Source organism: Callorhinchus milii, unplaced genomic scaffold (genome assembly GCF_018977255.1).
Source record: "Callorhinchus milii isolate IMCB2004 unplaced genomic scaffold, IMCB_Cmil_1.0 Scaffold2, whole genome shotgun sequence".
Lineage (NCBI taxonomy): Eukaryota > Metazoa > Chordata > Chondrichthyes > Chimaeriformes > Callorhinchidae > Callorhinchus > Callorhinchus milii.
In genome coordinates this window covers 15051640-15076545 of record NW_024704743.1, presented here as the reverse complement: position 1 = coordinate 15076545, position 24906 = coordinate 15051640, and the positions used below count along the sequence as shown (strand labels likewise).

General features: G+C 40.0%; 1 protein-coding gene across 3 annotated transcripts in view; it reads left to right on the top strand.

Annotated features, from left to right (window-relative positions):
* Positions 1-691: 691 nt before the first annotated feature.
* LOC103181533 (programmed cell death 6 interacting protein) overlaps positions 692-24906 on the top strand; it is a 39604-nt gene continuing 15389 nt past the window's right edge. The window contains exons 1-7 of one of the 3 annotated variants that reach the window (XM_007898083.2): positions 692-940; positions 10688-10742; positions 13090-13159; positions 13917-14044; positions 19783-19936; positions 21013-21113; positions 24099-24215. In XM_007898083.2, the coding sequence (XP_007896274.2) occupies positions 732-940; positions 10688-10742; positions 13090-13159; positions 13917-14044; positions 19783-19936; positions 21013-21113; positions 24099-24215 (834 nt within the window). In that variant the 5' untranslated portion in view covers positions 692-731. Of the gene's footprint in view, positions 941-10687; positions 10743-13089; positions 13160-13916; positions 14045-19782; positions 19937-21012; positions 21114-24083; positions 24216-24906 lie in introns of all 3 variants that reach the window. The other 2 variants (XM_007898081.2, XM_007898082.2) reach the window with 2 other exon arrangements.

Below are 24906 nucleotides of genomic sequence, written 5' to 3'. Positions count from 1 at the left end.
GGTTGGCTACCATTAGACTGGATAATTGGTTTAAAGTCCTGACTTCGGTCTTGGAACCAACAAGCTTGTGACTCAGAGGCGGGAGTGCCACCCACTGAGCCAGACTGGGAATGCAAGCTGTACTGGGTGCCATCTCCTCCCAATTGGTGGCACCCATCCTTGCAGGCGATAAAGAAAAATGAGGTCAAATGGGTTGTGGACTCCTGTCGTGTAGTGGTTAGAGCACTCGCCTTGCAAGCGAGAGGATCCGCATTCGATTCCTGGGCGGGGCGAAACGTTAGGGTAAGTTTCCTTACCCAACACGTCTTGTTTACCTGGCAGTAAATTTGAATCTAGCTGTCAAGTCAATTGGTGGATTAGGGTAATAATAATAATAATAATAATAATTTGGTCACTTCAATCCACGGCTGTTTGCGGGCCGCCGCTGTGTGCAATTAATTGGCTGCCGCGTTTCACCCCCAAAACACAGTTAATTCACTTTCCAGTATATCCTGTGAAGCGCGAGGTGATAAGGCCCTGTATCAAATGCAATATCAAATGCAAGGATTATTACTATTATATTATTATTATGATTGACAGTCCTTGTTCCCCGCCTCGCTCCTCCCCCACCCCCCCACCAACTTGTTGGGACAGACTGTTGGGCAGCGCCGGCCTCTGCACCACCTGACTGCGGCCTCTGACGTCACTGGCGGAAGTCAGCCAGCGCTGCCGCCACTCTCGAGCCGGTAACGATGGCGACCGGGTTCGTGTCGGTGCCGCTCAAGAAGTCCTCGGAGGTGGACTTCGCCAAACCGCTCTCCAAGTTCATCGCCAGCACCAACCCGAGCGGCGAGGCCCAGTCCGAGTACATCAGGGCGGCCGAGGAGCTCAGCAAACTGCGCAAGAGCGCCGTGGGCAGGCCGCTCGACAAGCACGACAGCTCCCTGGAAATCCTGCTCAGGTGAGGCCCGGCCCGGCCCGGCCCAGCCCGGCCCGGCTCGGCCCAGCCCGGCCCGGCCCCCGGGGCGGGGGACCGCGAGGAGAGGAGCAGCAGCTTCAGCCACGCGGGGGGAGCGCGGCCGTGGCTACGGGAATCCAGGCGGTGTCTGGTGGGGGTGGGAGGAGGCCCGACTGACTGACTGCACCAGGTGCCTCGCACCCATATACTCGCCACACACCCGCGCACTCCGACACACGTGCACGCGCGCGGCACTCCCCACACACCTGCGCTTCCCCCCCCCTCTGCGCTTCCCCCTCCCTCTGCGCTTCCCCCCCCCCCCCTCCTCTGCGCTTCCCCCCCCTCCTCTGCGCTTCCCCCCCCTCCTGTGCGCTTCCCCCCCCTCCTCTGCGCTTCCCCCCCTCCTCTGCGCTTCCCCCCCCTCCTCTGCGCTTCCCCCCTCTCTCCCCCCCTCCTCTGCGCTTCCCCCCTCTCCCCCCCTCCCTGCTCTCTGCTCCCCTCCCTCCCCCCCTCTCTGCTCCCCTCCCTCCCTCTGCTCTCTCCCCCACAAGCATCAGGCCTGGTTACCTGCTTGCTGCTCCTCCTCCTTAGTTGTGCTCTTTTATTGTCTCCCGTTTCAAACCAGTTTGGCAACTTAATTTTTTTTAAATAAGAGCTTGGAATATCTTGTTTATTTTATATGTGCTATATATAAACACGTTAATGCTCATAATTGAAATAAGATGAAAAAGTTTCCATTGAGAGTCAATGACGACAGGCTATATTTGTGTTACAACGAGAGGTTAGGAGTTTTTTTCACTCAGTTTGGATGTGAAATGCTCTGCTAAATAAGGTAATAGTGCCCATTGTTACAGGTTTCTAGAGGGATGTGGACAGATATATGAAGAATAAAGGCTTGAAAGTGTTGGGGATTAGGCAGGGCAGTAAGTTTAAACACCATGCTTTGAGAACCAGTGCAGACTCGATTGGCGAAATGGTTGCCATCTGAACATTTCTATGATTCATCTTTGTTTATTTAGTTTACTTGATATCAATATATTCCATGGGACAGCACACTATCATAGAAACTGGAGTAGGCCATTCAGCCCCTCAAGCCTGTAAAATAAAATCATGGCTGACCTGTACCTCAAGTCCGATTACCTATCCTTGCTCTGTATCCTTTAATACCCTGACCTAACAAATATCTATCCATCTCAGTCTTGAAGATGTGAATGGATCTGGTATGCAGAGCCTTTTGGGGGAGAGAGTTCCAGATTTTCACTACTCTTTGGGTGGAAAAACTGCCTCCTAATTTTACTCCTAAATGGTCTAGCTCTAATTTTAAGAATATGCCCTCTACCAGAGGAAATAGTTTCTCTGTATCTATCCTATCGAATCCTTTTATTATTTTAAAAATCTCCATCAGTTCACCCATTAACTTTCTAAACTGAAGGGAATAGAGACCAAGATTATGCAACCTGTCCTCATAATTTAACCCTTTTAGCCCTGGTATCATTCTGGTGAATTTGTGCTGCACTCCCTCCAGAGCCAATATATCTTTCCTGAGGCAGTGTCCAAAACTGAATGCTGTACTCCAGATGGTGTCTGACCAAGGGTCTATATAGTCGAAACATCATTTCCTCTCCTTTGTATTCCAGCCCCCTTGAGATAAAGGCCATTAGCCTTTTGGATAACTTTTTGTACCTGTGAGCTTGTTTTTAGTGATTTGTGCACGTGGACACCCAAATCCCTTTGCTCTTTCACAGTTCTTAGTTTCTCACCATTTAGAAAATATTTGTTTTGTAAGTTTTGGATCCATAGTGGATGACCTCACAACTCACCACATTGAATTGCATCTGCCAGTTTTATCTACCGGCTTAATCTCTCTTAAGTCTTTGTAACTTCCTGCTCCTGTGAAATCTTGTAGCTCAGTAGTTAGAGCACTTGCTTCGCAAGCGAGAGACCTGTGTTTGATTCCCGGCAGGGAGAAATGTTGGGCAAGTTTCGTTAGTCCACATGCCTCTGTTTATCTAGCATTAAGTTGAAACCCGGTTATTAGTCGATTGCCGCATCGCTTTTCCGGGGGTAATAATTCCTTTTTTTAAAAAAACAAAGTAAATAATAATAAATAGGTCATTCAGTCCATGACTGTTTGTGGGATACTGTTGTGAGCAATTGGCTGCCGCATTTCACCCACAATTCACTTTACGGTGAATAACAATAGCAACATTGTCCTCCCGTTTGATGTTTTTTCGGGGTTGGATGGGGGTAATCAAAATGATGACTAACACGTCTGCAATTTTCCCACCTACTTATTTTAATACCATGGGGTGGAATCTTATCAGGTCCTGGAGACTTGTCTATCTGTAGTTCCATTATTTTCTCCATTACCATTTTTGTATTTATAAATCCATTTAGTACTTCTTTGGCTTATTTTTAGGTTCCCTTGTACCACTGATATTTTGTCCTCTTCCTCTACTGTGAAATTGGAAGCAAGGAATTCATTCAACAATCTGCCTTTAATAGGCCCAAAGTACCCTTTACCACTCTCTTTCTCTCATATTTATAAAAATGTTTACTGTTGCCCTTGATATTCCTTGCAAGTTTTTTCTCGTATACCCTTTTTGCACTTCTTATTGCTTTCTTTGTTTCAAAGTGTCCCACCTTTGGAATTCATTATCACCCTGTTGTTTCATAGCAGGAAATACTGGGTCTTGACATTGGGATATTTTTTGTCATGGCCATGAGTGGAATTTATTTTTGTTTACAAAAATTTGTACACAGAAAGGTCCCACAAAAAATCATGAATTGAAGAGCTATTTTATCTTTAACACTCACCAAAATGGGCAGAAAGAACCTTGGCTTAAAATAGCACCTGATGTACACCACCTCTGATAATCCAGCTCTCCTCCAGCACTGCATTGAAATGTCAACCTAGACTATGGTCTCAAAGTCCTAAAGGTGGGGCAAGAACCCACAACCTGGCTCAGAGGTGAGATTTTTATCAACAGAACATCTGAGCTGATACCAGTTGGGATACTACAGTAAACTTCTGATAACTCGATCCTGGCTTAACTTGTCACTACCACTTCAGTCACCATGCTGTCAGTACCACGGCTGCTTCCCATACAAATAGTTAGTAAGGGACTCCATTCTGCATAACACGTAACTGGTTGCATTCTAGAAATTCTTGTAAGTATTTACATTGTAAAATTGATTGGATAACTTATGGTATAAGATGGTATCTTCCATCGCAGAGGCTTTCTGTCGTACCCTGACGGAACGAGGCCACAATGTGTCCCTCCGTTGGAACAGAGGCCTTTGCGATGCATCTGAGAATGCATACTCCACCTTTGCTGAGCATCTGCACCAGTCACATTGGCCCCTTGTGACTCGGGAGAACCCATGCCTAACACGCCACTCAGGATAATTTGTCGCTGAGCTCTTTTCCTTTGGAGTGACGAATTGCCCAGAGACTACTTGTTAACATATCATGATTTGAGGATAAAGTACAATACAAATATTTCAAAACAAAACTGAGAAAATAAACTTTTGAAAAAGTGTTTTTAGTTAAAAATGATTAGTTGCTTTACACATGTGTGCTTGAATTTATAAGCTAACTGCAAAGAGAATGTGTACAATGAGTAATTGTTATGCAGATAAATAAGGATGATAGATGATTTCTATCGATTATCAAGGGGATTGTACAATTTATTGGTAAAACACCTTATGTTCCTTCTGTCTGTAACCGGCTTGTATATCCAATTTCAGTTTTGAATCGCTTGTTTCCAATGAGTTTAAGGACTGTCCAGTTTTTCATATAGATATATTTTAATTTTTACTAATAGTAATTTGGTACTCATTTACTCATTTTAAATTCCTATCTGGCTAAAACCGATAGATGTTTGGCTGGATTATTTTGGTTTTCTTTGAGAATGGTTTTAGAATTTAGTATTATAGTAATAATATTATGGAGTCCTGTACCTTAGTATTGTGGAGTCTTGTAGTTACGTGGTTAGAACACTTGCCTCGCAAGCGTGAGGACCTGGGTTCAATTCCCGGGCAGGGTAAAACGTAAGTTTCCTTACTCCACACACCTCTTACTTAGCAGTAAGTAGGAACCCAGTTGTCAGTTGATTGGCGGATTGCTAAACGTGGCGGAATCCTGCAAAAAAAAATTGGTTAGCCAATCCACTACTGTTCACCCACAAAATATACAGTCAATTCATTTTGCAGTATATCCTGTGAAGAGCCTATAAGGTGCTATATCAAATGCAAGGATTATTATTATACAGTATCAGATTTTTTAGTAGCAGAATTTAGGAAACTGAACTTCAAGTAATCTATAAGAAAATATAACAGTTCTATAGTGTGGGTGGAGCAGACCAAGAGGAAGCAATGCATGAGTCTGTCAACTTTGGTCTAAACCAGTGGTGGCCATCCTATGGCCTGAGGGCTATCTATAAATGGCTTGCGGGGTCATCAAGAAGCAACCCTCAAACATTCACTAGCTAAATCTGTGTTCGATCGGTAGTATGTTTTCAGTTTTTTCTTGATTGAATATTTCTTTGGTAGAGTAGGTAACTGATCAATAGCATGGACAGCTCAGTCGGCTATTTAAAATGCTGAAAGAACTGATAATGTGGATTTGTGGATGTTATTTATTTGGACTATAATTGCTGAATTAGTGGATAGATGTGGAAACTTGATCCTTAAATTCTAAGAAGACTGGGTGGCAATCAGATTTATGTTTTCAGAACATTGATGCTGGAAAAATATGATTTATCCTAACGAATGAACTCAAACATCTGGGTAATTTTATCCTAAACTGATAAAATACAAAAACAATTTAAATAAATTTAAAGTTTAAGAATTATCCATGAATATGTTGTCCCTTTTTCCTCACATTTTCTTTTTTCTATTTCACTTATTTTATTAATTTTATCTATTTTAATTTCTCTAACCTTTTTCTCTACAAAGTTATCACTTACATTTCTTCTGATGTCATCCATTTTGTGAAGGGAGTATTTCTTTAATCGTGTGAAAACTGGCTCTGCAAGCTTGTTTTTCCGAATATTGCTAAATTGAAAATTGCAGGGTGGCATCACAGTACAATCATATTATGGTTTGGTGTAAAATTGTATCATACTAGGAAATGGGAGTCATGAATGAATAAAACCCAACTACACCAAGAGTTTGGATGAATAAACTAGTTCACAACACTTGAGTTCAGGCTGAATCAAGACAAATAGAAAACTAAATAGATGAACATATTGTGAAATAATCTGCAAGCTGAAGTAGCTAATGCAGTTTCCATTTAACTCTTCTGGAAAATATGGTAACACTATCTAGTTGGCAGTTGAGGTTGCAAGAAGACTGATAATGGAGTCCTGTAGCTCAGTGATTAGAGCACTCGCTTTGCAAGTGAGAGACCCGAGTTCAATTCCAGACAGGGGGAAACCTTGGGGAAGTTTCCTTACTCCACACGCCTAATAATAATTCCTCCAAAAACAATAATAAAATTGGTCATTTTCAATCCATGACTGTTTGTGGGACATTGCTGTGCGCAATTGGCTGCCGCGTTCGCCCACAAATATACAGGGACCACATGAATGTCACCTGGTCAGAGTTTATTGTCTTAGATTATAACAGGTTGTTAAACTGTGGGTAGGGGGGTGTTTGAATCATGGAGATTTTTGTTTAAGCTATGAATAGAGAGCAGTGTAAGATAATTTCTCTTAGATGTTTTGCTTGCACTAAGTCATCTTCTTTGGTCATTATATGTTTAGAAGAGTTCACAAAAGCAACAAGTTACAAATTTTGCAAAGGACTTGACTAGATTGGATAAATTCTTGTAATTCTTAAAGTAGCAAATGCAGTTTCCATTTAACTCTTCTGGAAAATATAGTAGAAATATCTAGTTTTCACCAATATTGCTTCGAAGCCAGTCGCTGGGAGGTGGTTTTGCCCTTCTGCAGATAAGCGTCTGGGCTTTTCTTAGTGATATGCAGTGTTGGCAAGCATGTATGCCTTTTCCATAATACACACAAACCTGTGTCCAAACACTTATGTGGCATAGTGTTCGGACTTCGTTGCACTGTGCCATTTTGCCGTGCTTTGTTGATTGTTCTTAATTATACTCAGTAAATAAATATCAGTGGTTGGGGGAAGGACAAATTCATCTTGTGCAATAGGGTTTCAATTGTAGTCAGAATTGAGTGGACTTCAATGTAATTTCCTTACTTGTGACATGGTTTTGAAAAGAGCTGTTCAGTTAGCTCCTTGGCAAAGGGGAAGAAATAATGATTGAGACATTTTCCTTCTGGACCTGTGAATTCAAGTTTAAGATAACTGTTTTTTTCCACATTTTTTGAATGCCTACTGTTTTCTATTTGAGGAAAAAAAGGTGCCACGGTGTGATAGAATTGTAGGTAAGGGTGGGGACTTTGAAATTGATATGCTGGCAGTCGTAAAGCGTGGTGAGAACTGAGGAAAGTTTATTTGAATACAAATGAACCACCTTTTGGAGTGGAGTCCTGTAGAATATTGGTTACATCACCCGCCTCGCAAGCGAGAGTACCTGGGTTCAATTCCCAGGCAGGGTGAAACCTTGAGCAAGTTTCCTTATTCCAGGTGCCTCTGTTTACCCTGCAATAATTAGAAACCTGTTTCTTAATCGATTGGTGGATCACTTTCTGGCGGTAATAATCCCTTTTTTAAAAAAAGAAAAATTCAATCCATTATCCAGTATATTCTGTAAAGCCCTGTACATCTCAATGATGTGATAAGGTGCTATATTACCTGCAAGAATTATTATTTATTTTGTAAATGTTCAAAATCCCAATGCATAATCCATTTTACCCAGTTATAAAGCTGGCTTTGGGATGGCATTGCAATTTGTGTTTTGGGTAAAATCACAAGCTGGGCAACACAGCTGTCTATTAATTTTATCAAAATCATTTGTCAGATTTCTCTCTCAGCCCCAAATCAGAAGTCGTGTCATAAGGGTAAAGCTGCATTGCTGACAATACAACCTGTTCAGGAGAACTTAGGGATCCTCCAGTACTTGGACGGCTCAGCAGTTCACGGCTAATATGAATTTATTTAAACGTGTTGGCTGCTCGTATCAGTTTACATAGAGGTGCTCAGAAACTTTATGAAGTGATTTGAGATGTTCTCGACACAATATCAAATGCAATATTTTTTTTATTATTGTGTTGTGTAAATAGTTTCATGTCTGCAGAACTGAGATGATTAGATAATATTAACTATTATCTGAACGCTTCAGTCTTCAAACGCACTGAAGTATAGGTTATTATCTATAGGAATACAGCATCACTGAGCAAGAGTAAAATACATACATCCTTACACTTCAGATGTTATTGTCTGGTGAACATTGCAATATTGTTTATCTTTACAGTTGGGCTTAAAAGTAGAAAAAACAGTAAACTGTTTGGAAATGTTGCCAGCCTATCATTGTATGTTTTGCAATTTTAATGTGGTAGTAAACCTCTTGAAGTAAAGCTTTATGTGTCTCTCATTGGAAGAATAGAAAAGGGGCTCAAAATTTGTCACTATTTAAACTGATTTCTTGAGACTGCAAAAACATATTGGTCAAACTTGGTAAAGAATTTCCAAAGACTAGAGATACTGTGTTTCCTATAACGGGTAAAGTAGCACACAAGTTCTGACAAATTGATGTGCAAGATTTAGGTAGGCAAGCCACATAACAAAGTCCTGGCCAATAGTCCCCCAAATAAAGTTGGTCACTCATTTCATGACTGTTTATTGAACATTGCTGTATACAAATTTAGATGTATGTAAATGACCTACAAATACAGTTGCTACATCTTAGAGTAAAATCCTGTAAAGTGCTTTGCGATGTTTCAATATGATAAGCCAGTATAGCAAATATAAGGATTAGGGTTATTCTTACAAGATCACCAGATTGTTGTGTATTAATTAATACTAGCTGTAGCGTTTCAAAGTCCTGCCTAAAAACTACTCTCTAAATAAACAACTGTATGAAAGTTCTAACAATTTTTTTTGAAGAAAACACTTAAGGAGCCTAACTACACATTTTTAACATTCTTGTGTAAAACAATTCCATTCAAGATCTCCTTTTAATTTCCTCTTGTTTTGTGGACTTCCACCTAAAATTGCTTATAATTTATGTGGCCTTTTTACTCTTTCGAATTCTTTTACTATTGTACTGAACATGTTGCTGCTTTATTGTTAATACCTTTTCTCATTTTTGTTTCCCTTATTTCTATTTGAATGTTTTTCAGTGTTAATGTCCGTCAACCAAATGATTGACTCGAGGACTATGTTGTACAAAGCACTCTACATGTCAACTTGACAGACTTCTATTTCTATTGTACTTATATATAATAATGTACAAGAGCTGTTTGGCATAGAGAATTCCTTTTGTAATTTGAATATGCAAATTTATAAATGTTTGAAAACAAAGCCAAGGTTTTGAGAAGACCTATTTTGTTTGGAAGAGTTTATCGTTTTTGAGGAAGCTTGGTTTGGAAATGCTGTCATTTCATTAAACAGTGCTGAAAGTGTAGCTTGGGTGTTGCGTTCTTTGATTGTCTGTTGTGATTTTGCACACTGAAGTTCATATTAGTTAGACTTTCTGATCATTGAAGAGCTGTAGCTGAATTCAATGGCAGCATATCTGATCAATGTTATAATTCACAAAATTATTGCTTCTATGTAACTTCTTTCAGAATAATTCCTAAGATTTGAACAACTCACTCGCTTAGAAATAGCACAAGTGATTAGAATTAATATTTGGGTTGTTATGTGTTACTGTGTTCAAAATATTTAATGTTCATTTTAAGGGGCTGAGAACTTAATTTGTGTTGTATACTTTATACATTTTTTTAAAAAAGGTAGTTATTTAATTAGAATTTAATACATTTGTTTAAGAACTCTTGAGATGCTACCCCTTGTAAAGGACACTAGATAAATGTAAGTGTTGTCTATTAATTATTCATTGTTCCTAGCAAACAATGCATTTATTGACAATTGGGAAGCTGAATCACAATATGGTCAGATTTCTGCCACTTTATCATCCTGCTCTTAACAACAACAAGATTATATTTGTATAGCGCCTTTCACGTCAGGAGAACATCCCAAGGTGCTGAAAATTAATGAATTACTTATGGCATGGATGCTTACTTGGGGTTTAAATTGGATATTTAAAGTAATGCTAATTAATATTTATCATAATTTTGTTTTTCTTGCTTTTTTAGTTATTAGAACGTTGTTCTATATCAAGGCTTTCATTGCCTAAACGAGACTTGGTTTACTTAAACCATTACGTTAGAAATCTTAAAATTTTATGTTGTCAACCTGCCAAGTTATAGAATCTTATAGCGTAAAAGGAGGCCATTGTCTGTGATGGTGACAACTCCTCTACTGGAGCGATGTACTCTTGTACCATTCACTGCTTTTGTCACATATGATTTGAGAATTTAACCAATTCTCTTTTAAATACTGTTATGGACTTGGCTTCAACAGATATGTGTGGTACAGAATTCTATTCTTAAAAAATCTTGGTGTTAACATCAGTTCTTCTACCCTCCTTTTTTACTTTTGGTGATGATCCTCAATTTCTGCCTTCTTACTGAGTCAATTATAATAATTTGCTTTGTCCAAGAGGGCAAAAAAATAAGGCTCAAATGAGGCTTTATTCAAAGTAAAAGAAGTATCTTAAGATAGAAAATACATATCCTTTAAACTGATTTACATCTCTTTCAGGTATTATGATCAGCTATGTGCTATTGAGCCGAAGTTTCCATTCTCAGAAAACCAGGTATAAAAATGTTATATTTTTCTATACATGTTTAGCATTTTTTAAAGAGCTTCTTACCTCGCTTATTGTGTGTGGAGATTGGGGCTTAATATTAACTATTGAGTAGTTAATTGAGTAGAGTGTAGCTGTTTTACAACAGTTGGGGTCCATAATACCGCCACCTGTGTTAAGATGCTATGTTGAGGCACGATCACTGGTTTGTGCTTCTGCATTGCGGTCAACATGACAGTTGACTTCACTGCATGCCACAGAAATCCAGCCAGCTTCCTGCTCTGAAAAAGCCAAGTTCCGGGGCATCACGTTGCTGTTGACATCACTTCCTACGTGCTGAACATGTGCACAGAAAGCCACCAGCCTTGCAAAAGAAAACTTAACTTATTCTTAATAGCACGTTAGGTTATGCATTGATGTGATGCACAATCAAGCCAACTACTGCGAGCAGATTAGGTTGTACATTGATAGCAATGAGCAGACTAGGAAGTCAACAGAGCACCTGCCTTATAGGCAAACCAGTGCTATAACAAAGTGCGTTATAATGTGACTGCACTGTAATTGCAAGAACCCTATTAAACATAATTGGCCTTGATGTATCATTTGATTAAAAATGGCAGTTTAATTATTATTGAAGCTCTTGCCAATCTGCTCCGGAATTAGGTCAGTCGGGTGCTTCCCTCCAGGGAGAGAGTACACATTCCATTCCAGACACAGCAATTTCCATGTGTGGCTGACGCAATTACAGTACCACTCTCATCCTAGTTTTAAGCATGGTGATGGGTGCCTCCATGTTAGAAATCTGCTGACCAACCTCCAAAAAAGAGCTGTCCTACATGTCTTAATATTCTTGGATAGTAAGAAACATCTGAATTTTACATTGTAGGAGACAGTGTCCTTCGAATGAGATGTTAAATCATGGTCCTATCTGCTTGTTCAGGTGGATGTAAAGATCATATGACTCTATTTGAAAAGAGAAGGGAGTTTATTCTGGTGTGCATGGCAAAACAATGCTCCAGAAATATTGGTCTTTCATTTCATGGCTGGTTGTGGGTCTTTTGTATGCTGACATATTTGGCCTACAAAGTACATAGTTGCTACATTTGATGGCCAATGGAATTCGTTGATGTTTCAATGTTGTAGTTGGTTTATAAAATACAAATATTATAGATATGTATATTATTTTCTTGTCTAATATCTTGTGGAAGTTGACACATGTTGCTTTAATAAGGTGGTGTGCTCATTTCCAGTTGCAGTTGCCTTTCCAGTATGGAGCTTGGGCTCAATGAATCATGCAGTCAGCTGACTTCAAAGCATAACTGAATTGTTTCACACCCTAGCATGAAGCAAACAACCATTAGATGCTGAATCATCCTTCATTATAGAGTAGTCCAGTTGGCCAATGAGCAAAGTCTCAGGTTCCATCTCCAGTTTGTGCTGAGTTTTGTAATGTGATTGCAAGTGATCTCTAGATGGGGAAGCTCGTGATTTGATTTGTATTTCTTTGTTTACTCATGACTGATTCAAGAGCTGGGGCATAACAGCAGGTTGTACTTTCCTATTTGGTCAGTCATATTTCTGCACACTGCTTCAAAGTTTGAAGTCTAACCAGTTTTAAAGAGAGTAATTTATCACTGTGGTTCACACTGGCCTACTGGACTATCTTTGATTTTATTTTTAGTAAAATGATGGCAGAAAAGTTGGTTAGTTACAAACTTCAAAAAATGCTGGCCTAGTCTTGAGATGTTGGTCTTGAGAAAAACGAAATAAAAAAATTCTAAATTATTTTATTGGTGGTCTCCCAATTCACCACTTGTATGTTCTCTGGAGTTGGCTCTTTTTGTCAATTGTTTGGATTTATGGTAATCTTGGGAGTCAAATTTCCATATGAGCAAATTGCTTTGTATTCAAACAACAATACCTTGCAGGTATATAGATAGCACCCTTCATGCAGGATAGCTTCTTCGATTGCTGCACAGTGGTTGGATGCCAAGCAAGGAAGAAAGGGGAGAGGGAGATGAACGTAGGCGCAGTCAAAGAGATAGAGCATAAGAAGATGGGGTGAGGCTGAGGGGTTGTCGTAGGGAGTTCCAGAGGCATTCCGGAGGATGAAGGAATCACTAATGATTGTTATACGCAGGGGTTCGGGGGGCAGAGCAAAGGTGTGTGAGCAGGTTGGAGAAGTAGGGAGGTGCTATGTTGTAACTGAAAATCTGAGCATTCCCTGCAACTTGTTGAAAGGACTCGGGCAGATAGTTTTATTTAATAATAAATGTAAATCAGTGTTAAAATATTTGTGTTTTGTGAATAACTTGATTGTTTTGGGAGCTTACTTTTTCTTTTTTTTAATTCAAAGATTTGTATAACTTTTACCTGGAAAGATGCATTTGACAAAGGATCTTTGTTTGGAGGATCTGTTAAGCTTGGTAAGTATTTACAGTTATTATACTTTTGATGTTGGAAAGCTGTTTCTGTTGAATCTTGGTGTGGCGTTCTGATTTGTGGTATTTGTTTGTGTGTGTGTGTATATATATATATATATATTTGTGATATATGACCTGCTCCATGTCTCCCGGCCGACCCGCCCTAACATCGGTGGCCGAGCTTTCAGCCTCTCTGCCCCCACACTCTGGAACTTCATCCCATGGTCCCTTCACCTCGCTTCCTCCCTTGCCTCCTTCAAAGCCGGTCTCAAGACCCTTCTCTTCGACCGTGCCTTTGGTCTTCCTCCCACCTCTCTATCTTCCCTCACCCCTACACCACCCCTCCCCCATGCTCGGGCCCCGACACCTAACTGTTCAGCGCTTTGGGACGTCCTCCTGATGTGAAGGGCACTCTATAAATATAATTTTGTTGTTGTTGTTGACTAGATTTATTGTTAATTGTAAATCCTCAAATCAGCAATATCGGTGAACAAAACTGTTTCCTGGTGTTTTTGGCTATGCTAGGAGGTGGTGAGCTCCAACACCATCCCCAGTACTGCAATTCTGATGACTTCCTCCTCTTCCCCATAGCGTTTCCCTACAGTAATACCGTACAGCTGAAAAAGGGAACTATTAGTACTTCAGTATTGATAGAGCCAATGTGAATTTCCTCTTTTTAAATGTACCTCTTTAGACAGCTACCCCCTCTCCCAACTTTCTTTCCTCCTCATTGTATGTTTTCTTTTACATCTGCTTGCAGCCCTTTGTAGTTTGGGATATGAAAAGAGCTGTGTGCTGTTCAATGCTGGAGCACTTGCTAGCCAGATTGCAGCAGAACAGAATCTGGAGAATGATGAAGGATTGAAGGCGGCAGCTAAATATTATCAGGTAAAAGAGCTTTTTGGTTATCAAATAACGCCAAATGATACAAATAAAATGTTATTTTTATGTGAAGTAAAGGGTGAATGTGAAGGGTGAACTTTGCAATCCAATAGTTAGGCTTTGGTTATTACCTTGTGGCTTAATCCAAGCTTCCAGTTAAGTTCCCTATTAGCCAAATATATGATTATTGAGGCTTCATGCCTCAAAGAAGAAAGGTGATCAAATGCTATCCAGACTTATCAGTGAATATTTTTTTTTACTTTATGATTGTGAACAAGTTTGCATTCCTTTGGTCCTGTTTCTTCTTGACATTCTCTAAAGTTCTGGAAAGAGGGGAAGATTAGAGGAAGGCGCTGATAATTATTACACAGTATAGTAATAATAATCTTTGCCTTTGGTATTAATTGTGTCTTCTGTACAACAAAATGGCAATTGGAGCTGAGTTCATTATATGGTTTAAAAGGGAATTGGATAAATACTTGAAAATATTAAAATGTATGGAGACTTGAAGAAAGATAATTGTATTTGTAGGAAAACAGGGATGTGAGATTAAAGTTGATTGGTCCAGTGAGGAGACACTGACCGCCCTGTGCAATTCTATAATAGGCACACTATGATGTCTGGGATATTTGTTCTCAACTACAGTTTGTGACCATGACCACGGTTGTTGGATTGCAGTGATTAGGTTGCTAGCTTTCTTTGGACCAAACTTATTTCTTGTACATTTTGTATGTATTTTACTCGGGCAATTTAATAAAATTGTTTAATTATACTTCTTTCTTCAGATATCAATTGCCACATCCATAAGCACACTTTAGCACAGCTTAGCACAGTTCTGTTCTCTTTTTTTTCTCCCTCACCCCCACACACCATTTATACAGATTAGTTCTAAACTGCATAATTGGTCTTCTCCTTCCTACTGTGTAAGTAATCTTAAACACTAGGAAAGTGAGGCCTTTTGTTTGTGTTACTTGATAAAAAATGTAATCGTATTTGTGAAATATGCCATTTTATCTGTATGGTGCTTGGTGTGCCTCAGTAGCATCCAGGTAAGGTTATAACGGTGTGTTTCAGTCCTGTTGACTTTTGCTTAGCCTCCATTTGATGCCAGCATGTTTCAGATGTGCTTTGAACTGATGAGCACAATTGCACAACATTGAAAAGTGTTTGGTGTGAGTGTATCCTCTGACTGAAAGGCTACCAGGTTCCAAGGATAGAACAAGTTTCATTTCATCAGGCATCAAGAAACCTCAGCTTCACATCGATGCATGTGTACTTCTCATCAGATCACGAGTGGGAACCCTGCCATTTCCACACTTTTCTCTTTTCTCCTCCCCCCCATTACTGGCATCACCTTCTGCTTTCCTTGACATTAACTGAGGAGACAAACAGTTTTGAACCTGTGAGCTTCTGATCTGTATGGATTATGGTACTGATATGGCGCATTACTGGGCAGCAGCTCCGGAACTTGACAGGTGCAATACTTAATTTTCTCTAAAAGTGCTGGGAGAAAGGATTCTGACCTTCTGGGCACAGCATGCTGACATCTAGATCTCCTCTACTGACTCTTGGCATTTCATAAGTAATTAATGTGCCTCTCCTAGTAACTTGTGCGTTGAGCAATTGGCTACAAGCAAGAATTCTGGCTGTTTCTTCAATCATGTCGTTTTCATACTTCCAACTCATTCCTCCAATATAAACAACATAAATATTTAGAAAATCTGTGCGAGTTTGTACTATGGGTTTTGAGGTTTGGCCGGATTTACAAGGTTTGTATTACAGCTAATGAGCTCTGTTTGCTCAGCCTGCGAACAGTTTTTCCTTTGGAAATAATGTGGGGAACTCATTCGTCTACAAAATGTACATTCATTATACTTTACACTAAATCCTGTGAAGCTCTTTGAGAATGCCTCAATGTGAATGGCGCATTATCAAATGCAAGGATTATTATTAGTATCCCCTTACGAAGGATTTCAAACAGCTGGATTAATAAGGGAAGAATTCCTGTTGGGTATTTTGGCCTGTCATTTCACTTGGGTCATATATTCATGTGGGCTGCACAAATTTTTCGATAATAGGGATTGTTTTGCAAGTTGGCTTGCATAATATTGCCCTGACAGTCACGCTTTAGTGCCATGCAATGGTGTCTTGAACACATGGGAAAAGATATTGCTGAGAGCTAAAGCTTCTCCGTATGTGTGTTTGAAGATGTCTGGTTTCAGCTGTTTGGGAAGTCGCTTTAGTGAGCAGGTATTGGATATTTCATTATGGAAGCTTGTGGGTCATAAGAGAATCTTCAAGCCAAATCTAGCAAGATTTTAGTAGACACTGACCAATGTGTTGGGTGAAAAAAGGGTTTCTTTTGAGCTGATGTATGCTAATATCAGCTCAAGATGGTAATTAGATTTGGATAAGCCTGGCTTGACACATGCTCAGTTAGGTTTGGTTCAAATATTCTCTGTCCTTCGTCTGCTCTGCATTAATATTTACATGCTCCCGCTCTGATATACAAGTAATGGGGTTAATTTCCACATACATGCTAATGATGCCCTGCTCTACCTCTCGCTGCCTCCACCCTCAACTCAAGGACCACTGCTGTGCTGGCATATTGTCTGTCAGACATCAAGTCCTGGATGCAAATTTACTCTCGTTGAATGTTGATAAGATGGAGGGCCTGCTGCTTGGCTCTTGTCAGAGCCTCCTCACCTCAGACACTAACAGCATCACTTTGTGGATGCACTCTCCATCTCACAGAGCCAGTGTGCAACCTTGGTGTCCTGTTCGACCCTCAACTATGCTTTAAACCCCAGATCACGACATGTTCTGCCTTTCCCCACCTTTGCAACATTGCCTAACTCTGCCACTGCCTCTCCTCTCAGGCTGCTGAAACCCCCCTCCATGCATTCATATGTCCAGGTCTCGACTAGGCTGACTCCCTGCTCTTCTCAACTCTTGCCTTCTCAAGCTGCAGATTATTCAGAACCTCTGCTCGGCAGCCACTGCGCTCCATAACTCCCCACCATTGGTGGTCAGGCCTTCAGCTTTTCTGCCGCCACCCTCTGGAACTCTAACCAGGAATCCCTCAGCCTCGCTCCCTCCCTTGACTCCTTCAAGGCCCTTCCTGACCTTCCTCTTTGACCGTGTCTTCTATCTCCCTACCCTTCACAGGGTTTTGTGGTAGATTAGGAAAATTCTATTTAGGATTGGTGAACATCTTATATTTTATAATGATGCATTTTTTATACTGTATGGGGAGTGATCCTGCATTTTTAAAAAACATTTCCTGCATTTTACTCCATATTATTGATACATTTTATGTTTGCTAATTTGTGTGCTTCTTGTGACGGCTTAACCATGATATCCCATTAAATTATAGCAAGATCGCTGGCATAATAGTGACCATTTTTTAAAAGTAATTATTATCCCGGTAAAGCGATCTGCCAATCGACTAACAACCAGTTTCCTACTTACTGCTAGGCAAACAGGTGTGTGGAATAAGGAAACTTGCCCAATGTTTCGCCCCGCCGGGTATCGAACCCAGGTCTCTTGCTTGCGAGACGAGTGCCCTAACCACTGAGCTAGAGGACTCCACAATAAAGCCCTCATTGTCCACTATTATTGGCTCTGCTGTTATCCTAAATTACTTCCTGTCTCGCAAATTAGAGTAGAAGATAGACCAGCTCATTGTTATGTGTTTTACATGTCGTGGTATGTGAATGCCATAAAGCCAATCACCAGCACAGAACTTTGCTCAGTAGGGAAACATGAATTATTTTATTCAAAGGAAAAAAAAATGCCCAAGCAATGTCATTATAGGGCTAAGATGCATTTGATTACAGCCTGCAGAAAACCTTCAGTGTTTCATTATTTTTCTTTCCCCTCCTCCATTTGTTTGGGAGGGAAACTTCCTGAATGCACTGTTATTTGATGGAAGAAGCGAGATTAGAGGATTGGTATGTAGGGAGTTTTTCGTTGCAAATGCACATCTGACAATTCCTTTGCATTTGTTCTTTGACGTTGCTTTTTTAAAGAGTATTTTTTTTGGGATCGCTGTTAATGGAATAATAGATATTAATGCATGCAGCTGTCTGACAGACATCAAGGCCCGGATGAGTGCATATTCTTTGGCTCTCGTCAACATCCTTCCTGCGGGTCAGAACTCCTCAACCTCCCCAGGCTCTCCCTGAGACTCATTGAACCTGTGCGGAATTTAGGTGTCAGGTTCGATCCACAGCTTTCCTTACTCCCCATCCATTCCCTCACCGCTTTTTTCCACCATCGCCACATTGCCCGCTCACATCCGTACCTCACATCCACAGCAGCCGAGACCCTCGTCCAGGCCTTTGTCACTTCCCGGCTGGACTTTTCAAATGCCCTCCTCACTGGTCTCCCGAGTTCCACCATACATAAAATTCAGTTAATTCAGATCTCTGCCACCCGGGTGCTAACTGACCCAAAACTCCGGACCCCCATCACAGTGCCCAATTACCCAATAACTGGTGCCCAATTACCGAACGGGATCGACTTCAAGATCCTCGCAAGTCGTTTTCACATCTCTTCATGCCCTCGCACCTACCTACCTTTCCGACTTGCTCAGCCCCACTCCACCATCTGCTCTCCTGTTCATCCCTCGCCCCCTCTGCTCCACCATTGGCAGCTGTGCTTTCGGCCACTATGCCCCGAAGCTCTGAAACTCCCTTCTTTAATCCCTCCGCCTTGGCCTCTCCCTCCCCACTTTTAAATCCCACCTAAAGACCTTTTTGATCGTGCTTACGGTCACCTCCTCACTCCCTCTCCCCCTGGCTTGGGGTCAGACTCCGCCACTGTCAAACGCTCGCTCTGGGACTCTACCCCACGTGAAAGGCACTATATAAATGCAAGTTGTTGTTTTAAATTTATCTTCCTTTGTGACTTCTCGCTGCGAAACATTATGGCTGTGTGAGACTTAAAATGGATCGTGTTAGTGTCCTCCAGTGGTTTGTAGAATAAATGAGGTTGAAATGAAATTAACTGATTCCTATTTAAAATGATGGGTCCATCTTTATGTAAATCTGGAAAGTAAATAAAAATTGCATGTTGTTGATGCAGGTGTTTTGTTATTACAAAAATCTTAATGGATAATTAATAAAGCAGGAAATTTCTTCATCCGTTGAGGCATGCGCAGAAGAACTTTGTTTCCTGAGATTCAATGCAATTCCAACGTTTGCATAGTGCACATGCTGTGACAGGTCAAGACGCATTGAATCGAGTGATTTAATACATGTGCTCTTAACGGCTGCAATGGTAAATTACGGCATGCGCACTTACCAGTTGCATTAAATTACGCATGAGTAGTGTAGATTATTAATTCAATCGAATTTTATACGATTTATACAGTTTGCCTGCAATTCTTGACTTTGCGCAAGTCATATTAAATGTTATAATCCTGGCTGATGCAATTTGTGTGAGTATTACTGTGTTCCAATGGACTCTTGGTTCCCCAAGCCTTGGTACTTGCTAACTGCCCCTTGCACTTTCTGGGATTAGGTAAACAGGGGATAGATAGTGTGTACTCTATTCCAGGCAAATGAAAATGTGTGGTACTCTCATTAGTTTGATTTGGATACTCTTAAGGATGATAATTTGTTTCCGTATGTATTGGACACCTGGCTGACCAATTTAGAAAATACAACTACTCCTGCTTCTTAAATGTTACTGATAATGTAAAAAAAAAAGTGATTTGTTTTCCTCTTCCCTCTCAACAGTTCAGTAGTGGAGCATTTCAACAGATCAAGGATACCGTGTTGTCAGCATTGAATCGGGAGCCCACTATGGACATCTCTCCAGATACAGTCGGCACCCTCAGTCTGATAATGCTGGCTCAAGCACAGGAAGTGTTTTTCCTTAAAGCAACTGCTGGTAAATGTTACTTTTTTTTGTATGTAATGGATTTGTTAATGTCAACTGAAATTCAGGTGTGTCAGTGCTAAACAACTTGGGTAAATAAATATTCATGTTTAGATGTTGTTTTGTTTAGCTATTCTATTACCATCCTAAAATATCATCTGGTTAAATATTTATTAGCATTCTTTAAAAGTTTTGCCATTGTTGTTTACACTTTTTAGAAGTTTTTTTTCATTCAGTACATTTTCATTTCATTCCAGCGCTTTGGGATGTCCTCCCGACGTGAAAGGCGCTCTTTCAGTGTAATCTTGTTGTTGTTGATATGTTCAGCAAACTAAATTTTAGCATTTTATTGCAGTAAGCGTAGCTTAGCAGTTGTCAGCTTCGCACCTCCACTTTATAAGAGAAGTGATTGTGGCGTTTTCTGTGCATGTACAGCATATGACATTAGCAATATATCCTGTGCACTGGAAGTGGCATCAGTGTGGGGCAGAAATTGGCCATTTGTTTGTGCCTCACATATAATGTTGTTGCTCGCAATAAGAAATTCAGTTGTTAGTAGATTGGCGGATCGCTTTCCGGGGGTAATAACCCCTTCCAAAAAAAGAACAATAATTTGGTCGCTCATTCCACAACTGTCTGTCAGACGCTGCTGTGCCCAATTAGCTGCTGCATTTCAGCCACAAAATATACAGTCAACTCACATTACAGTATATTTAGTGAAGCGCTTTGAGACGTCTTGACAATATAATGTGCAATATCAAGTAAGTAATATTATTATGGGATATTGGACTCAGCCAACAATGAGGTTTCCGGCATTTGTTTTGTGATACCTGAGAAGTAATCGCTTTATTCTTGCGTATCTTGGATACTTTGTAGCCAATAGAATGGAGTACAGAATTGTACCATCAGTGTTGATGTTTTGGAACTTGAGAACGTTTTGGAAATGTGATCTTGCACCTTTCTAAATAGCTAGGTTTGGGTCCAATAAAGCCTAACTTTTTTTATTAGATTGTATTAAGGGCTGGGGAAAACCAAGACAGTCAGTGGTTATTTTCATCTAAGTCGCTATTGAAACCTCTGTCTTACAGATAAAATGAAAGATGCAATAATAGCTAAACTAGCTAATCAAGCTGCAGATTACTATGGTGATGCCTACAAACAATGCCAGTATAAGGAAAATCTACCCAAGGTAAGACAGAAGGAGTCAATTAGTATATGGAGTTGCTTTGGGTTTGGCGTATTTATGAATCACATTACACTAAGTTGGTTTACAAAGTTTAGTTAGTAAGATATTACCCTCTTTTTTGAAACCAATGAGATTTGAATAAGATTTTTTTTATTATTATAGTTTTCCCCTATTGAGAAATTTGGCCTTTATAAATGCATTATTGTTTTCACCTCTGAGTAATAAGCATTTCTTTCTAAAGTATTTTTCAAACCTGTTCCCATGTTGGGGTCAATGAACCATTCCAAAAACTGAACTAATTTGATTATCTGGATTGAACTTGATTATCACATGGTTTCCTTTACATTTTCATTTTCTAAAAGATTTGAAGAGTGCAGTAAAGAATGATGTGTAATTCAAGTATATAATTAAATACAGAACCAAATGTTTAGTATACTGTCCTTACTTTCCCACTTATTATAGAATATTACAGCACAGAAGGAGGCCATCATTCGGCCCATCGTGCCTGTGTTGGCTCTTTGGAAGAGCCACCCAATCAGTCCCACTCTCCCGCTGTTTCCCCATATTCTTGCAAATTTTTCCTCTTCAAGTACCCATCCAATTCCCTTTTGAAAGTTGTTATTGAATCTGTTTTCACCATGTAGAAATGGATATTTGTTGATACATTGTTGCTTAATGAAGTAAGCCAACTTAATCAGTGAACATGTGTGAGAATGGAGTACCAGTACATTGTATTTAGTTATTTAATTATGGGCTTTAGAGAATTGTAATCATCAAAATTAGTCTTATTTCTAGTCATAGCTTTTTCAAATGACTTTTTATAATTAATATTGATTTGTGTTGAAAGCAGTTTTCTCAGTAAACTTTTTTCATGCTTTTTGCTTAAAATAACATTTCTGAATTCTACCAGCTTCAAAACCTCTCATGACTACTCACTGATTGACAAACTTAATCATCAAATCATAACCCCTTTAATTCATCTGATTCCATTTTATGCGCTCTCTCTCTTCCCCCTGATTTTGGAATCCCTAAACAGTGAAGTCTCCCATTTTCCTGTTCCATTCTCCATCACTTTTTAGGACAAAATATATCATTCTTTTAAAAAATAAATTCCTGATAAAAGGGAAATATTTTGTAAATGTGATTACTAGTAGTGGCCGAATGTACATCAGTTTTAGGTTTGTTTCACATGTTTTTACATTTTACAACAACAACTTGCACTTATATAGTGCACTCCATGCAGGGTAGCGTCTCAGAGCACTTAACAGTGGCGGCGCCTGACTCCGAGCTGGTGGGAGGAGGTGACTGTAAGCACAATTGAAAAGTAAGGTTTTCAGGCGGGACTTGAAAAAAAGGGAGAGGGGGTGCAAGGCGGAGGGGTTGAATCGAATGTTCCAGAGTTTCGGGGTATAGTGGCTGATTGCGCGACCTCCAATGGTGGAGTAGAGGGTGTAAGGGACAAGCAGGAGGCCATTGTAGCTTCAAGTTAGAAATAGACAGGCATGAAAGAGGGCCTTCTGGGGTATGGGATATGGCAGGGCCGTGGAATTGAAGCCATCTCCTTACTTTGCGATGAGCCAAATGACATCTGTCTGCACTGTAGATTTTTGAGTGAATTTGTAATCTGAAGAAGACATGCCTGTTGTTCTGAAATCAGCATACGGCTGTAACTGAGGAACTTGTTTGGTTTGAAGAGATCTCACATTATGGCTTGAAAATGCATAATAATAAATAATAATAATCCTTATGAGAATTAATTTACATTACCTCTTATGGGGTATGCAATTATCAAATTTATAACCAGTCTGAAGAATGGATTATGAAACTTCGGAAAATCATTACTGACATTTAAGGAATGTAGTAATGTTGTAAATTTAATCCACTATGCTTTGTCATTGGCAGTAAAGCAAATTGTTAAATGTGTAGAAATGTTCAGTTCTGAAACGTTGAGAATACAATGAAACTTCATTTCTTTTTAATGTATAACTACAGATATATTTTGATGGAAAACCTTTGAAATGTTTCCTTCCCATTTATTTCTCTCTCTCTTCTCAGTGACTGAGAACCATAAAGGTCAAAGTTGCAGTTGGTTCAAAGTTATTTATTAACATAAACCTGCATCTTGTTTCAAGCTCTTTTGACTTCCTGAGTCTTTGCATGCCAAAGAATTAACATCAAAAGTAAAATTACATTTGTAAAGTGCCTTTCACATTGGGAGGATGTCCCAAGCTCTGAACAGTCGGGGATCAGGACCAGGGCATGGGGGTTTCAGGGTTGGGATGAGGGAGGGCAGAGATGTAGGAGGGCGGCTGAAGGCACAGTTGTAAAGGAGGGTCATGAGTCGTAACTTGAAGGAGGCAAGAGAGGGAGCAAGGCGAAAGGATTGTGGAATGGAGTTCCAAAGGGTGCGGGCAGAGAGGCTGAAAGCCCGGCTGCTGATGGTAAGGTGGGTCGGGTGGGAGACATGGAATGGACCGGAGCCTGCTGAACGAAGGGAGCAGACAGGTTGATAGGGGGTTAGGAGGTCAGAGAGGTAGGAGTGAGCAAGGCTGTGTAGGGCCTTGAAAGTGAGGCCGAAGATTTTGAATTCTATCCTCTGAGGGAACCTCATCGACTAACCTTTTACTTCCAAACTATCTAATCCAATCTGCGGAAGTAATGTTCAAATTACTGTGAAGATTATGCAGTCTACTTTGGGAAATTATTTTCGATGAAGAAATTTACTGGGTTTGAATATTTGATTCTTGTTAGTTGAGTCCCATTTATGGCGAGCTTTGTGTTGGGCTGCGTTTTGAAGGATTTAATCTTCTCCCAAAACCTGAAACCATACTTTTCCCTTTGACTACTCATCTTATAATGATTAACCTATCCACCTTTCTAAAAATATTAATACAATTCTAACTTCCTTTCTTCCCTTTCCTGCTTTCCTGCTTGCGTCTGTGGTTGTTTGTGGTTGGACTTTCGCCTGGTTAGTATTTTTATTTCCAGGAAGTGCTGCCTATTCTTGCTGCAAAACATTGCATCATGCAGGCCAACGCAGCGTACCATCAGTCAGTTCTGACAAAGCAACAGAAGAAATTTGGTGAGGAAATTGCAAGATTACAGGTAAATCTTCAACGAATAATACAACACAATATAAAATTACATTTATAGAGCGCCTTTCATGTCGGGAGGACGTCCCAAGGCGCTGAGTTTGCCACTACCTGCCACTGGTAAAAATCTGTATTTGTTAAGTATTGATAATTTTCTCCATATTGAGAAAAAATGAATTCCCATTGCTAAACTTTTTTTAAAAAACTGTTTTATTGTGACCCACTTCCAGATAATAAGATTACTATGGTTGCAGTGTGGTGTACGGGAAGTGACATATAACCTAAAAGTTGTCCATTTTTGTAAATGAAAAGATCGCAAGAAATCTAAGGAAAATTAAATAAACTCCTATTGACGGTCAAGAAAATTAAATTGAACCGACAAATCAATCATAGAAATTGAAGAATAGGAGAAGGTTATTCAGCCCATTGAGCTGGTGCTAGCACCTCTTTTAGAGCTATCTCGTATTTTCCAAGTTCCCTGTTTTGTTATTTGCTCCCTGTCACATTTTGAAATACACTTCAATCTCAAACCTGGTCCCTCATCTTGGGAAGTTCTTAGAAATATTTGGTTGGATGTTCCACCACTTTCACTGGGGTGAATCCTATGGTCTTCACAAAATGATTTCAGAGACTTTTACAAAATTCCCTCACATTAAATTCTTCAAATCAAATTGAATATGGTTGATCAATAGTTTGTAAAATTA